Raw genomic sequence first — 16,549 nt, 5'->3', positions numbered from 1 at the left:
TTGGAGCTCAACAATGACCAGGGTCTTATCTCACCACTTCCATGCATCACCTTCATGGTGCAGTGCGTGCAGGAGCGTTGCTGTGATGCCAAGTGTGCTATTATCTGTTTGTGGAAATGTCTCCTCTCTTCTTGTTTGTCTCAACTGAACCAACCCATCATCTTCCCCACTGCAGTCATGTTCGCCAAGCGGTTCATTTGATGATGTAGAGAGATCTGAACCAGTGTCTCTGACCTGTTGAGTGTTGGATTGAGCCTTTGCTTTCACAAGGAAGGATAGCACCGCTTGGCTCAGCCAGCAGCGGGGAAGCGAAGTCTTGCCAAAGGCAGGGTTGTTAAGGCCTTAGGGCCTTTTTTATTGTTGTGTGTTTTTTTTTGTTTTTTTTTTTTTTGGGGGGGGGGGAGGGGAGGTTCCCCTCCTTCCCTGGAGTAGATTAAAACTGTATCTGACTGGTACTTATCACGTTTTAAATTTTGTTCTACCAGTGGGTCCTTAATGAGAGGAGAAGAGAATTTTTTTCACTGAATATAACCTGCTGAATGCTCTGGCTTTATAACCTCTAACATGCCTTTATACATGTGAATGAGGCAAATGCAGCACAGCAGAGAGAGAAGCTGTGTATTTCTAATTATAATCAACAGTTTCCCAATTTGCCTGTCACTTCTGAGCCTTTGAATTTTACTCCTGTACCTAAGCCTTAATTTTTCTTTTGTACTTCATCGCTACTCATGGATGTTGTGTGTGAATTTAAAAGCATTGTCTCTCTACTAATTCTGCTGAGTCTAGTTTATAAGTGGGTAAGCATGAGAAGATCCTTAGCAACTGAAGACAGAGCTGCAAGAGATGTAACTAAATAAGTATTTCTCCTACATCTGACTTCAGTGCTTCAGAAGTTATTTTAATATTTAGATGTGTTTGTAGATTCTCCTTGCCAAACTTGAGGCATGTTTTTATTCATTACTGTTCCCTACAAATACCAAGTACTTTATTACTTTGCTCTGTATTAAACTAGAGAAATCCAGACTATAGACAAATTGGTTAAAGACTTTATTCGGGGAGAAAAGCAAGCAAACCCTCCCTGTGTAATGCGTTTCACACCAGAAATACTCGATACTTAAAATAGAAAGAAAAATCAGCTCTTCGGCTCTAAAAATGTTTTCCACTTCATGAATTTTTATTAAGCACACTTTTTTCCTGCTATATGTGTTAGTAAGTCTGTAAGCCTGATCTAATCAGCTGGTGAGTTGACTAATAATTTTAAATAAAAAAGAAAAGGCAGGAGGAAATATTTGGTGTGGACGTTCAGTGGTCTACATATGTTGTCGTCCTGCCCTTTCTCTGCTTGCTGTAGTCATTGACTTGCCTTTGGCATTCGCGCGAACTAAAATATCTGCCTCCCGCTCAGATAGCCTTGTGCCAGGACTGAAACTGGAGCATATTGTTCTATCGTTAAATGGGCAATGTTGAATACTTGGGAGATTAACAACAGCTGCAAGTTCTTCGGCTATTTTTATTTGTACTGTGGCTATAATTTTTCTAGTGTGTTTGTGCTGAAGTCAGAAAAGGGAAAGAAAATAGATCCCCCAAGAGGCTGACTTTTTGTTTTTAATTAAAAAAAGGCCCTGCTGAACAAAAGCATCCATAAAACAAATAGTACTGAGGGCAGCCTAGCAGTTTATTCAGTATTACATGGGCCCCTTAGTCTGGTTGCTGGTATGACTTTCTGGGGGTTTTAGTGGCACCTCAGCATATGGTGAGGTAACCGGCACCTTCCGCAGTCAGCCCTCTCTTTTAAAAGTCCTACTGCTAGTAATATCTGTCTTAGCCTTCCATAAAAGTTGGTGGCAGCAAAGCAATGTTCTATTTTATTTATGTTTTATGTTACTAGCCATAGATATAAGCCAAAATCCACGGCAGCCACTCCATTCAGTAGTCTTTGGATGAGGCCCTAAAATTAAGCTCAGAAAGCTGAGGAGGGTGATTGTAACACAGGATTTCTTAAGTATCTTGTCATAGTCCGGTGACTTGGATTTCTTCTGAGAAATCACATGATCGCGTGTCCGGAATGACGAGGCAGAGCCTGTGCTTCAAAACAATAGGTCAGTGTGGATCCATGAATTAGCATCTTGCCCTGGTATGAGAGGAGTTCAGGCTCCTGCTCTGTTCCTTTCCCCGCACTGCCAAGCAGCTCAGAGGGGTGATGATGCTGGGGGAGAATGGATATCACAGCACTAGTTGTTGGCGCTTTTTGAAGCACCTGGAATTAATATCCCTCACAAGGAGTTAGGATATTGCCTTGAAGTTTAGAATGTAATGAGAAACAGCAGCTGAAAGGGTCACTGAGGGGAGAAATGAGGGTTTTTTGCTTAATCTGTGGCCTTTTTAATATTCTGACTAAACATTTGGTGAATGCAGGAGTGAATGAGAGGAAGTCCATCCTGAAGTGTGACCCTTTTGAAAGTACAAGAAGATGTTCCTTAGAAGTCTTGCTGTTGAGCAACTGCAGGAACTAGACATAAGTGCATTGTTTGTTTATTTGAAAAGCAATTTAACAAGAAATTTAGCAAAAAGGATTTCTTCCTTTAACTGCGCAAAGAGGTGGTCCAATTTTTTCATCTTTTTATGTGACTAAACTCATGGCAAGACATCCATTCCTTAGACTGGATATCATTTTAGAAAAATGCGTACCACTGTGGGAATTCATAGCTGTTCCTTTAAAAACATTGAAAATGTGGTGGTATATTTCTGGATTTAAGTGGAAATGAATAAGGGAGGTGGTTTACTATTCTTATTTAGTAACCTAAAACGTTACAGGCAAAGCCAAACCTGTTCCCTCTAGTACTTGTGCAGGTGCTTAACTTCACTACTGTGAATAGTAACACAGGTTCCTCTTTGTATATGGAGTCCTATTTGCATATTTGAAGGACTGAGACTTTATTTGGTACTCTGTCTGATGTAGGAGTTTGAACTGGTGTAAAGATTTCTGCTGCCACAGAGAAACAGCTTTATTGACATGAGTTGGCACTGCTGCATTTAAACTATTAGAAGTTTTTATCTTTTCATTGAAAAAGCACGATGTCATGACAAGTGTGACCTCAGGGTGAGCAGCCTCTCAATGTTGAAGTGCTAGGCTTTTCCCTTCCCAAATTAGAGGCTAAGCACGCTACAAAACATCGGGTTTGGGATTTTTTTTTACCCTGTGCTGTGGGAAGATAAGATTTCCACCCTAGGCTGGTGTGAGGAACTGTAGCTAATTCACGGTGTCATGCTTCTGTGTCTGATAGGGCTCTGGGTTTGAAACTCAGTTGTAGGTGGAAAATAGGAGCTGCTGCCTTGCATGAAGGAGAGATGCACCACACATCTGTTTCCAGTATAAAAATGGCAAAGACTGTGGAGTTGTCACCTCACCAACACCCTTCCTCTATGGTGGCCTGTCATTCAGAGTTTGCCTCTGTGCGCTCTTTGGCTGCCACCCTGTTGGTTTCTGACCTCTGAAGCCTGTTTGGAAAAGTGCTGGGAAGAAGCCTTGACTGTGTCTCAGAATTAGTGCCGTTAATTCCAGTTAGCCTCTTCCGCTGCTGTGATGGTTTTGTTTCTGAGGAGCAGAAGAGAAGAGAGGAGGGGAGGTGACCTGACTGAAGTCTGACAACCTTCTGGATAATTCCCATCCTGAAAACTACACCTGTGGGATCATGGGAGATGACTTCAGGATGATTCTGGTTTAATGCTTCGCTTCTTACCTGCTAACTCCAGCTGGCATACACTCTGGTGAAAGAAGAATTAGCCCCAAATTTTATTCTGCTTCTCATCTTGCCAGTTGTCTTTGACACATTGTTCCCTGCTACTCCTGTTCTGCTTCTTTCTCCCATCCCCAAGTTGACATTTGTGGTTACAGTCTAAAGGGTCCTGTGGTTGCACAGAACTGCCCTGGAAAAATGCAGGAACCGTGATGCTGCTTCAGTGCCTTCGTTCTGGGATGCTGTTTCCCCTCTGGGATGAACCCTGTGGTGCTTGGAAGAGCAGCTGGCAGGCCTGCGAAGAAAGGGGCAGCAAGCCAAGCCATGTCCTGTGGAAGCAGAAGTAATGCCCTTGACACCTCTGGAGTTGCCCACTGCTTGCATGGGGTTTGAGTTTTCCCTGAAAGTTCAATTTAAGCAATGTTGTCAGCGCTGACCAAATATGTGAGTGCATCTGTGCTCATTTCTGAGCTATTGGTGCTATTTCCATCTGTTAATGTGGGCAGACACTATTAAAATCCTCAGTACTTTCAGTCTAGTTGAATAATTTTCTATCTGCTAGGTTTATAAATTAAACATTTATGGCTATATCTCATGCTATTATCCATCCATAGCAATACCTCCAGGCAGGGATTTTGAGCTTTTTTGGAGTGTAGACCACGTGTTAATGGAGAGCGAATGTTTCATTTATACCTCATCTCACTCTTGCAGTTCTCAGTTGCAGAACGTCCCTGAGGTAACCTCAGATATTCTTTGTGAGGAAATAACCTTAGTGAAGAGACTTGTGATGTCTGTGTAGTCTGTGTCAAAGGGAAGAGCGGAATTCATTGCAGCGTCCTGACCTTTTTTTTTTTTTTTTTTTTTTTTTTGTCTTGTCAAGTAACTTGCACACATGGGAGTACGAACTACCATCTGCATGCAGGAAGAAAGGAGAACGTAACATCAGATGAACCACAGACCACAAGAGTGATAACTAGAAGTCAAACAGCAATGGCTAGGAAACTTGCATTGTAACTGTTATTAGAGAAAGCTGAAGGCTTGATGGGGTCCCAAGAAAATCCGCGTTATATGGATGGATGTTTGGGCAAGGAGCATGCACTGACTGAACAAGAGAGGAGGCATGAAAAAAGCTGTCCACATCCAGCATGTCCTTCATCAAAGTTGTGAAGTGGGTCATTTGAGGGGTGAAAAGGAGTAGGAGCCAAGAAATGGCTGCTATACCAAGAGATTATTTGAATTTTTCTGGTTATGTGTATCCAGTATCTCTATCTAAACAGTCTTTTTTGGAACCTGCAGTAGATCCCTTTTTCTTGTTCTTTTTTTTTTTTTTTTTTTTTTCCTCCTTCCAGGAAGCTTTTTTAAATATGGAAAAACTTGGGTCACGACTGAAACTGAGGAAATGATCCTTTTAGGAAGAAAAGCCAAATGCTAGTATGCTTTTGACAAATCTCTTCATTTAAATCAATGCTTTTAGAGGATTATGTTGAAATTTGGCAAACTGGGACATTGGAGATTATTGTTTAGGTACATTCAGGCTCCTAATAAAACAAAAGCAAATGCTACGGTCTTATGTAGGAAAGTACTTAATTTGGAAAAATGCTTTGCCATTAGTAGGCATCATTACTTGTCAGAAAGGGTTGACTATTTATTTGCTATTCGAGCCTTTTTGTGGGAAATAATCTAAGGACAAATGCTTACTATTTCTTCCTGCTCAAATAAGTAGTAGTAAGGTACAGCTGTTGGATTTGTCTCACTGGAATTTAATAATCATACGCTATTGCTCTGGCAGTGTATTGGACTGTAGGAATGAGCTTAGGTTCTTAGTTTAATTTAAAAGGCATTGATGTTTCAGTCTACCTGGTGAGTGTCTGCCCAAAAGCCACAGTAGAGCATCTCTGAAAGCTTGAATTGACTTGTTAAACAAATACAAATTACACTTGGTCAAACTGTTCTGCTGTTTCTTTGTTTGAGGAGAGTTTTTGCCTGAGAAAGATACGTGTTTGCTGCCAATCAGGAGGAACTTTAATAGACTGTGTGTAAGAACAGAAAAACCTGATGACTAGCCTGGATGAACCCAAACCTGTAAACTCCTCCCAGTGTTCCAGCAACTGAGCCCCAAAGCAAACAGTTCTCTGGACTGCAACAGGGAGGTGATGATATTTTGGCATTCTAAAATTCACAGTATCGCAACCCTGTTCAATGAGCTAGCTTTGCAGACCCGACCACATTCACCTTTGCTGTGTAACTATGTGAGTTTTAGCATTTACTTCAAGGCACTTAGTCTAATGTAGCTGGACAAAATGAACTAAAGTTTCCTTTAGAAGTGTTTCTTCAGTCACAGCTTGGTCATTAAATCAGATTGGACATGTACCATAAATTATACATTTGTGCTTTTCCCTTGAGAGATTGAGATGCCTTGTGAGGATGTGAATGACACGGTAATGATGGCTGTTAATGGAAGTATCTGTAGGTAAGTGTCTGACAACTCACTATTAAGCAGGTGGGAGTTGACCAAGAACAAAGCCTTCCCCAGCAAAATGTTGAAGTAGATACTTCTTCCCAAAGAAGTATCTGGATTCTGACTTGTCGAGGTTTTTTAGAAACTGGTTTTCAAATACCAGAATGTTTCCAAGGTAACATCTTTAGTCTCCACTATATTCAGATGCTCACTTGTTTAATACACACGTGATAAGTGTAATCTGCTTTAGAATGAACAGATGCTCCTAACAACAATCTTAACACTAACCATGATGGGTTTCTAGAATAAGCTCTTCAAGGTGAGAACTTGCCTTGGCCTTGCATACCTTACAGGGCAACAGCACTTAGATGATATTTCATGATTGTTGATTTCTTTTGTTCCCTGCACTGGGTGTGTGATTGGTCAAGAACTCTGCATCTTGTTTCTTGAGACTGAGGAGTCACTGCTGTTGTTGTTACAGATGTTTTCAGGACTTCAAAGCACAAAGGATTTTGCAGTTTTGGAATAAATATCTCTGAAAACTGAAAAGGAAGAAGTGTAGATGAATAAACAAATATTTTTGTTTTCCAATGACTCCTCAGAAGAAGGATCTGAGGAAGGTGTGCATCAGTGGATTAAATGTCAAGAATGAAAAATAAGGGTATTAGGGAGGGGAGCAAGAGTTGCTGTGATTATGCAGCTGCGCTCTGTCCTGCCAGCTCTTTCACGCTCTCTCTGCGGAACAAATGAGCGCGTGGGGGATGCATAGCATCAGCAGAACAAAGCCCGGGAACTCCTACAGCAGCTGCCCTGAGTCCTGGCCACCATCAAAGAAATCTATCCTCCTGCAGGCATTGATGGGCTGTCATAGCTTGACTAACTTGCATCTGTAGCACAATGCTGTTAACTGCCTCGATCTTGTCTGTGCTGCAAATGACTGAGAAAATTGAGTTCTGAATCCATCTTCCTTTGCTCAGTCTTTCTTTGGTTTGGTTTTATTATTATGGGAGATGAAAGATGGCCCCTGAGGATTTTAGTACTAGGTAATTTAAAGGCTGTTTTCATTCTTGGGATGGCAAAGCAGAAAAATGAAATGTACATAGGAAATGGGGAAATTTGCCAGTTCAGCCTGAACTAGAGGGAATGAATGCTGGCATGGCTTTGGATAAAAATTTGGGATACCCAAATCTAGATGTTGCTCATAATAGTACTCTAGATACTCCTTGCAGGAACCGATACTAAGTGCCTACCTAGGGTTAGGGCTGGAGAGAAACCAAGCTTCCAGTTTTTAGTCAAAGGAAAGCAAACTAGACATCTGTGTCTTGATGGTGACACTGAAAACGTTACCTATGTTCATTAGAGGCTTAAAAGTAAAATCTCTTTATTGCCGAATCCTTTTATCTGTAAAAACTAGTGTTTCTTTTGTTTCATTTTCAAAGAGACTGAGTGTGGAAGTAGTGAACATCCTCACTCTTGGCATGGTCTTCATTTCAATTCCTGACAAATGATCCCTTCCCTTCCCCCCCACTTTATGGGTTGGTTTATAAGGTGACTTATGACTTATTCTGTAGTAAAGAATGCAAATAATAACCTTGCTTTTATTTCTCATGCATGTACAAAAGGAAGCATAATAATTGCAGAAGCTAAATTCAATTTTGGAGCTGTGGAACCTGCCAGGTACCATTTGGAATAGATCGGCCACATCTAGTGGATTTGGGAAAATGCTACATCTGTTTCCTTCCAATTGGAACAAAAAAGGCTACCGCTACCCCATTGAAGCTGCAGAGACTCATGTGGAATGTGGAATCTTTGCTTTTCTTGGGTGAAAATGCTTCCAATATGTGTGTGCCTCTTGATCTCTTGCAGATCTACCATTAGAGCTTTCAGTGTAAGGTCAGTTACACTAGGAAGGTTTAAACCCCCCTCCAGCTTTTGTGTTTGTACGAATGCTGTTGAGTTCATGGGTGTAGAAATAGGAATGTAAAGCGAGTCCTAATCTTCTCTGGTGTTGAGGATCTCTTGGCACTTTCATGAGCGTCTGGCTTGACATTCTGACATAGATCCAAGTTGCATATTTCATATGACAACAATAACTATCATAACTATGGCTTTTCCCAAACATTCTGAAGATTGAACATGGTTGTTCCATCCAAGGTAGCCAATTTTTTGTTATTAATTTCTCATATTAGCGCTCACATATGCTGTGGGCTATTTAGCAGGTGCAACAGCTGCACCCACACGAGAACTGAGCGCGGTGATGTACGTGGGTGAGGTTCCATATAGGCGATGCTATGTACCGAACGGCGCTACAACCCGCCGTGCGCACCGAGCGCGGGAGCTGCGCGCAGTGGGGCGCAGGCGCGGCGGGAGGGCGCTGTCCGCGGTGCTGAGGCCGACCCGAGCCGGCGGGACCCGGGCGGGGCGGGAGGGACGTTAGCCCCTTGTCCTGTGTAGTGCGGGCTCTGAAAAATGAGGGTCTCTTGCTTGTCCTTTCCCTTTTTTTTTTTTTTTTTTTCTTTTTTTTTTTTTTTTTTCTTGGGAGACTGATGAAAGGATTGTATTCAATTGAAATTGTGTCGTTCTAGGGCTGAAGCACACTTGCAATTTGCTGCATAATGGCACCAAATAAAAAAAAAAGTGCAGGCTCCTGAAATGAAATTGCACAGAAGGGATATTTGTATTTCTTTTGTGGGAAAGGTTAATAGATCTAAATGTAAAGTAATGCTTTGTGATGGGAGGCTATCTAATGCTAAACCCACATTAATTCTAAGTAAAAATATGGTGATTAATGCATGTGCTCTGAGCACCAGGAGAACTAAGAAGAATTAGCTGCTTGTGCTGAATTTTTTTCCTGCTGCAAAACACAGACTGATTAATTCAAGGTGGAAAAGTGGCTTCTTTTAAGAATCCTATATGGGAATTATTCCTTTTTAGAATCATAGAATCATACAGCCAGAAAGACTGGCCAGAAACAATTCCTTCTGAAATATATTAAAATCATTCTTTATACTATGAGTTATATGACTTTGTAATCTTGGCCTTGATGAAACAACTGCCTATCTGGAATAGCATTTGTTCTGTTTACTGTTACGTGGGAGGGAAAACTTGGTAAAGGAACAGCATCCTATTATACAAGTTTCCTGCTTTTTCCTCATTATGTTGGGAAATAAAAACACCTTAACACAATCCTGGTTTTTAGTAAGAGTTGCTTCTGTCTTTTGTGACAAGAGTATTTGTTGAAATCACTGATAACATGGCTTGTGAGCTCAGTTTCTTCGAATAGTTTGGAGATGGGCTACTTTTACCCTCAGCTGTTAGCGTCACCAGGGAAGAAGTAGGGATGAATTTTGATGGATTCAGACAAGACTAAAGCAAAATGTATTTTCTGTAGTAAATTGTTTTCACCCTTAGGCTGCAATTTTCAGTTTCAGTATATGTTGTCTTTTAACTCTAATGGATGATATTTTGCCCTTTTCTTGGCTATGGAAGAGCAGTATGCTCCTATTCTTGTCTCTGCAAATCCAATCTTTCAAACTTGCAGCATGTAGAAGTCCTTCTGATTTCAGCGCACCATATCTAATAGCAGCTTGTATCTCATAATGCTTTCAGCTCTTGTCTAGGCACTGAAATTGATAGTGTTCTGAAAACTGATATAATTTGAAAGGTCAGATCCTATAAAACATTGTGATTCCCGGCCAATAATGTGCCTTCTGGAACTGATTACTTAGTCTGGAGTTGCATTGTAGACTGTCCCATCCTTTTGTCTGGGCTCCATCCAGTACTTGCCAGGTGCAGTGACCAATATAATTGGAGGAGGTTTGAGCTGGTGAGTTTTGCAAGAGGTCTTCTGTAACAGAGGCAGCAGGTATAGCCAGTTGTTTCTCAGATGCTGTGGAGCCATATGGTCAGAAAGGTGTTGTCCTTCCTGTTTCCTCAATTACTAGTTTGGTCTAGCTGTGTGGCATACAGAGTTCTGGGTTTATGTTGGAACAGGATTGTGCAGTGCTCCAAAATCACAGAATGGTAGGGGTTGGAAGGGACCTTTGGACATCATCTAGTCTGACCCCTGTGACAAAGCAGGTTCACCTAGAGCAGGTTGGACAGGAATGCACCCAGGCGGGTTTTGAATATCTCCAGAGAAGGAGACTCCACAACCTCTCTGGGCAGCCTTATGTTTTTCCTTATGTTGAGACAGAATTTCCTGTGTTCCAGTTTGTGACCATTGCCCTGTGTCCTGTCGCAAGGCACCACTGAAGAGAGTCTGGCCCCATCCTCTTCACTCCTGCCTGTTAGATATTTATAAGCATTGGTGAGATCCCCTCTCAGTCTTCTCTTCTCCAGGCTAAACAGACCAAGGTCTCAGCCTTTCCTCATTAGAGAGATGTTCCAGTCCCTTGATCATCTTTGTAGCCCTCTGCTGAACTGAGGTCATGATGAGGTCTTGTTCCCTGTCTTAGATACTTTTTACTCTTTCTTCCTGTTCGTCTATGAATTAATCCTAGCATAGCCTCAGAGGCCATAGCCACAAAAATGACATTTGGATCAACTTGCATCGTACTAACATATAGCACATACCCAGCTGAATGGGAGGTAACACCCACTAGGTGGGTCATCCCAGAATACTAGGAGCCATTTCTGTCATATCAGTATGGCAGGTCACTCTGTTAAATACTTGCTTTTTTCTTTCTGAATCTGCCTATTTGGATCCTTATAACTGTAATACATAATGAAAATTGTAGCATCTAGTTTTTTGTGTGGTTAAAAAGAGCGAGCCTCACCCTCAGTTGCTGATAACTGGTAGGGTTTCATTGACTTTGTAATCAATAGCAGACCTGTGCCTCCTACAGAATCTAGCTTTGAGCAGATGTTACAAACTTGCTCTGAATATCCCTCCAGCATACAGATAGCAATTGTCCTCCCCCTGCCCTCCACAAACACGTCCATCCACAGTAGGCTGCTTTTTTCATTGGTACCTGTCACAAAAATTGCCTGTACTCATGCTAGAAAGTATTTACCATCTGCAGATGAGGCTGTAATTGTTTTTACTTTTTTATTATTAATTTCCAGACCTCCAATAAAAGCACTGAGCGTGAATCCACCACTCTTTTGATTGCAAAGAGCAATTAATTGATCAGATCTGTTTTCTTTTTACTATCCTGTGGACTGAAAGATAATGATGTGCAATGTGGAGGATATTCCTGCTAGAGATAGTATTTCTGCAAATCCTGCAAAGCATAACTAATGATCTGTGGAGTACCATCTGACATTCAGCGAGCAGGCTGCCTGCTCTGTCTTCCTCCACACCATGTGCATACATATGTACTCGCGTTCTGTATTTTATGGTGTGATCAAACCCAGTCTTTGGTTGATGTTCTAGTAACTTCTTTTTCTCATTGTTCTTACTAGCAGCAGTAGCATTTGCAATTTCAATCTGCAACAGGAAGCACGTTTCCTTTCTTAAAGGAAATCTGAATGAATTTAGAGGCCGCAAAAAAGGACGGCTTGCAGTTCGTGTTGCTGCAGTCTGTCAGAGAAAACAGGCTACAAGACAGATGCCAATTTATTTAAAAACAAACAAACCAAGTCTTGTGTTTTTTCTCTTTCTAAATATGCAGTCTTAAGGAATGTATTCAAACATCTGGCTCATTCACATACCATTAATTCTCTAAAGATTACATATGCACGCCCAATTAGACCTGCATCATTTATTTAAAAAATGCGTGTATTCTTGTATTTATGTCTTATAGCTGTGCCAAATTGTTAAAGGACATAGAAGGAGGAATTTCATAAGCAAAATGTGCAGAGTCCTCCTAGAAAAGTTGAAGGCATCAGCAGGGCCATGCCTAAGCCTAGTTTGAAAACCATAAACACACTTTTTTGCTATCAGTGAATGGGTAAATGGGTTTTTAAAGACATGAACAAACACTCATTAGAAACTCAGAGATACAACCTGTCTTCGTACAGGAGCTAGCGGAGTGGGCACCAACCCTGATGTCTGAGGTCCTTTTATATTGCAGTAATATGAGTAATCTTCCTTTTGTGTTTCTTTTGTGGACTGCAGTGAGTTGCTGCCAGCTGCAGTTTCTAGAGGGTTTAATAGTCTCAAACAACTACAAGGACAGTCATCCTCCAAAGGCTCTGTGAGGATGAGAGCCTGATGCTGATGGTGTACGTCCCTCTCACACTTGTTAAGCTGGTGGAGAGCTATACGACGAGGCCAGTTACCACTTGGAAGAGTGATTTGGATCTTGGCAAGAGGCAGATGATCATAGCCTGCTTCAGAGGATGTGTGTGGGATGGGAAAAACTAATCTGTACCCTGACTACCCTGTTCATCTCTCTGGTACCTGAGTGCTAAAGAGGCTCAAATCCTTATAGGCAATGCCATTCTTGTCTGACTCTTAGCAGTTAATTCCTGTGAGGTCTGCTAAACAGCAATAGAGATGGTGGTTAGTAGCTGCCTGCTTTATGTCAGGGTTTACTGGCATAAAGTTGCCATGGAGATTGGTAGGAGTTTTAACTGAGCAGGGACTGCAGTGGTTCACCCTGTGTGTGTAAATGTGTTTAACATGTTGCGTGTATTGGATTTGGCTGTGCTGCTCACATTTGAGGTCCACTTGCTTGTTTGCCTGATTCCTGTGTAGGAGAGCTGAAAAACTGCTGTGCAGTATTCATAGCGCTGTGATATTAAAAAAAGGCAGGATCGGGATTGGTACCTATTGTTCTAGGGCCCGTATAAAAGCAAAGTCTGGGCACCGAGGATTTTTAGTGCAGGTATCTGAGCCCTGTAAACTAGAAGGAACAGTTACTTACAAAACTTTCCTAGGCCTGGAGCCTTTCTTGTGACAGCAATAAGCATATTGGCTGTCTGAAATAGAGATTTGTTAAGAGGTAGAAACAGAAATCTTGCAGCTTGGGAGATGTGGGAAGGAGGAATCTTCCCAACTCATTTTAGAACTTGTAAAGCAGACTAAAATACAAGGAGGAGGGTGAGCAGAATGAGTGCTGAATATGTATCTCTCCTTTACACTTGTAAAGGGTACGCGGGCTCCACGTGCTCAGAAGCATTGCTGGGAAAACATCAATTAAAATGCTTGAGTCTGAGGAAGGCTGTAAGAGCGTTGAGGTAAACCGTGACTCATCTTGGTTAAGAAACAGGAAGGAAAAACATTTAACGGTGTACATCCCAAGCTGGACTCTGAAATAAGGCTTCCCAAGGGATCGACCTGTAGGCAGTGGGATTTTAGCCAGGGCCTGCTGATCCACAGCCCTCAAAGGCAAAGAGCCGAAGTGTTTTTTTCACTGGCTTGGCAACAGACCTGCTGGGTCTACGATGCGTGTATGTTTGCAGAACGTTACAGAGAGAAACCTGGCGTACTTCTAATTTTAGAGTAAAAGGAAACAGCAAGCTGATGAAAAGATTCAGAAGGAAGGGTTATGAATTTAAAAGCTTTGAAGGAGAGGGATGGAAGAGGGGGAATGGGGCAAATGTGGAGATAGATCTTTGAACACCACTTGCTCTAGCAGCAGCTACAGAGCCCTCCTGCATATACTGCCTTGACCATGGCATCGATTTGAGAGGGGAACGAGGCTTCCTCTCTTTTTATCCCAAGGAAAATGCTCCAGTCCTTTCAACAGAAGCTAAAACTTGTACCTCTTGAAGACTGGTGTGAGCCTGTAGTATTAGTGGAAAGGCCTGATCACATGCATCAAAAGCGTCTTCTCCTCCTCCTTCCCCCATTTCCTATATTGCTCTTAACAATTTAATCCATAGCAGTTTGTCTTCATGGGCTGTAATTGATCTGTCTGTGATTTAGCTCATCAGATGCTCATTAAAGAGCTTGCAGCCTTTCTTATTCATGAGGAGTGAGAGTCTGGGATCTAAAAACACTTTGTCTTTGTCTTAACTGGATTCATTTAGTATTCCAGGATTCGGGGAAGCTAATAAACTTATACGAGCTATTATTTAAAGGTGAGCTGCCAAGTGAACATGAAGGATGATCCAAGCTGAGAGCTCTCCGGCATCGGGTGTCAGGTGTGAGCAGCAGAGGGACTTGTTGCTAAAACCCCAACAAGATATTCCTCACTGCTCTGTGGAGGGTGTCCCACAATGCCCTGGCTGTGTGCAGTCAGATAATGTAGCTTGCCGGTGGAGTTCCTGGAGCTATGTCTGCAGCGAAGATGGCATTTTATGCTAGCGATGTCAGCGGGATACACAGAAATATTTTGTGCGTTGTATATGGAGTTTGGGCTTGACATCTGGTTTTCTTTTTTAAGCGCCACTATTGTTCTACGCGGCTGTCTGTACTCTGGCAGCGCCTGTAACGATGTGCGCTTCCCGCGTTGCCTGCACACACGCTGAGAAACGGCCTGTCACCATCCTTTAACAAGGATACACTGGCAATCTGCAAAAGAGAACAATACCCTTGGGCTGCAGAAAGCAGTTTCCTTTCCCCTCTACTTTAATGAACACTTGAGATATTTCCAAGCTGTAGGAAGAGGAGATGGGATGGATGGGTTCTCTGTTCTGCTCCTTTCCGAGACTGGCTCCGCACACCAGAGACTTCCAGAAAGATGAATAATTCCCTGCAATTATTGAATTTGCTGTGTAGTTGTACACATAGTATCATCAAACCGGTTATGCCTTGGAGGTCTCTTAAGTGACTACAACCACGATGGGCTCTTAAGTTCTCTGTGGTCTTTGAAAACAGCAGTTCTGCCAGGGAACATGCGCAGTCGAATCCTGTGCCTGTGTCAAATGTACTGACTTTGTGAATCATGGGAGGCTGTGGGGCCCCTGCAGGCAAAGCCCTGTGTGAGGGATCTGAACCCTCAAGAGGGGCACACTGCCATTGACGTGAACTGACTTCCCAGTTGCTGTGTGTATTGAGACTGAGAAATCTTTGGGAATATAAACCTTTTCTAATTGCTCAAAGGCACAGTATTTATAAATACTTCATGCTTGTGTTTACATCGTCCTGTGTAAATATTAATACCATATTTTTCTTTCTTTTGTAGTGTACAGAGGCCAAAAAGCATTGCTGGTACTTTGAAGGATTATATCCTACATATTATATGTAAGTAGTCATCGCTTCCTTTTTGTGTTTTCTAGTGCTCAAGAGAGAATTAGATTCTGTAGGCTCATAGAGTTTTGTTTTTTCACTAACTGTACTTTTTCCATAACGTCTCTGAGACTTTTTCTAATTTAAAAATGAAGATTTCCTTTCCCTCCTTCCCCATGTCCTATCTCATTCCCTCTCTCCTTATTAAAAAAAGTATGCAGACTTGTTTCGGCATCCAATCCAGGCGACCTTTCTTTTTGAAAACAAAATGCAAGATCTTAAACAGCTCTTATTTCAGAACACTGGAGAGAAACATAAGTAGAGCCATGTGAGGACAGTTCTCCCTTTGTTTTGAACAAGGGCAGGTAGTCAGGCAGAATACCAAGAATGCTTTGAAAGTAAGTTTGTCCCTGTGCTAATGCTGTTTAATTTAGGGAGCTGGGATGATTTGTTATCCGTGGCATAACTGTCCTTTTGATGAGTGGCATCTACATTCACATCAAGCTTGCGTGTGCACCAAATGTCAATGACCTGTAGGTGCATGATTGAGGATCTCTCCGAGTTGCAGTTTTCTGTTTTAAATTGCCCCCAGCAACAACAAAAAGGCAGAGGAAATGTGTGGGTGAGAGGTATCTTCCTTGTGGATTTGGGGGCAGAAAGGAGATAAATGTACTAAACTTTGTCCCTGAGTTGTACAACTTTATAATTGTAAACACCTGTAAACATAAGTTTGAGGATTAAAAAAAAAAGGGGGGTGGAGGAGTAGGTAGCAGCATTAGGTCATCAGTTCCCTGAGCAAGGTCTGCCGTCATGAAGGATTGGAAATTACTGTAATCCTTATGCTACCCAAGAACTTTCCTCCCTTTTCTTCTCCACCTCCACTTCATCTGCCAGAAATGGGAGAGAAATGCTAGAGACAAAAAGCAGCCAGGAAGCCAGGCGAGAAACAAAGCTCACTGAAAGAATGAAACACTGTATGGTTTAATCATCTGTGATCCTGAATATTAACTGCTTAGGAAGTGTTTGTGCCTAGAACTCACTGTCCTTTTTTCAGGTGACTGAAATGTTGAGAATTACTCATAAATGGTTGGCCAGAACAGATGGGTGAATTTAAATACGTTCACTTTCTTTGCATGCTAATAACAACAGGACTTTGGTTCCACCTCCATTTTATTTTGTTTTGCTACGATGTGGGAAAGAAGCTGGGATGTTATGAAATCATGAAAATCCCGCTGTACCTTGACATTCAGGAGTGCGTTGTTCATCATCACCTCGCTGTTCTGCTTATGTTTC

The 16,549-nt window shown here is 41.9% G+C and overlaps 1 protein-coding gene across 1 annotated transcript in view; it reads left to right on the top strand.

The window, feature by feature from the left end:
* Positions 1-16,549, top strand: part of VOPP1 (VOPP1 WW domain binding protein) — a 63,766-nt gene that overhangs the window by 26,241 nt on the left and 20,976 nt on the right. The window contains exon 2 of the mRNA XM_082499035.1: positions 15,213-15,271. Within this exon, the coding sequence (XP_082355161.1) occupies positions 15,213-15,271 (59 nt within the window). The remainder of the gene's footprint in view (positions 1-15,212; positions 15,272-16,549) is intronic.

Source organism: Vanellus vanellus, assembly GCF_965231255.1.
Source record: "Vanellus vanellus genome assembly, chromosome: 2".
NCBI lineage: Eukaryota > Metazoa > Chordata > Aves > Charadriiformes > Charadriidae > Vanellus > Vanellus vanellus.
Note: the sequence above shows the minus strand (reverse complement) of the source record. Positions and strands in the feature narration are given on the sequence as shown.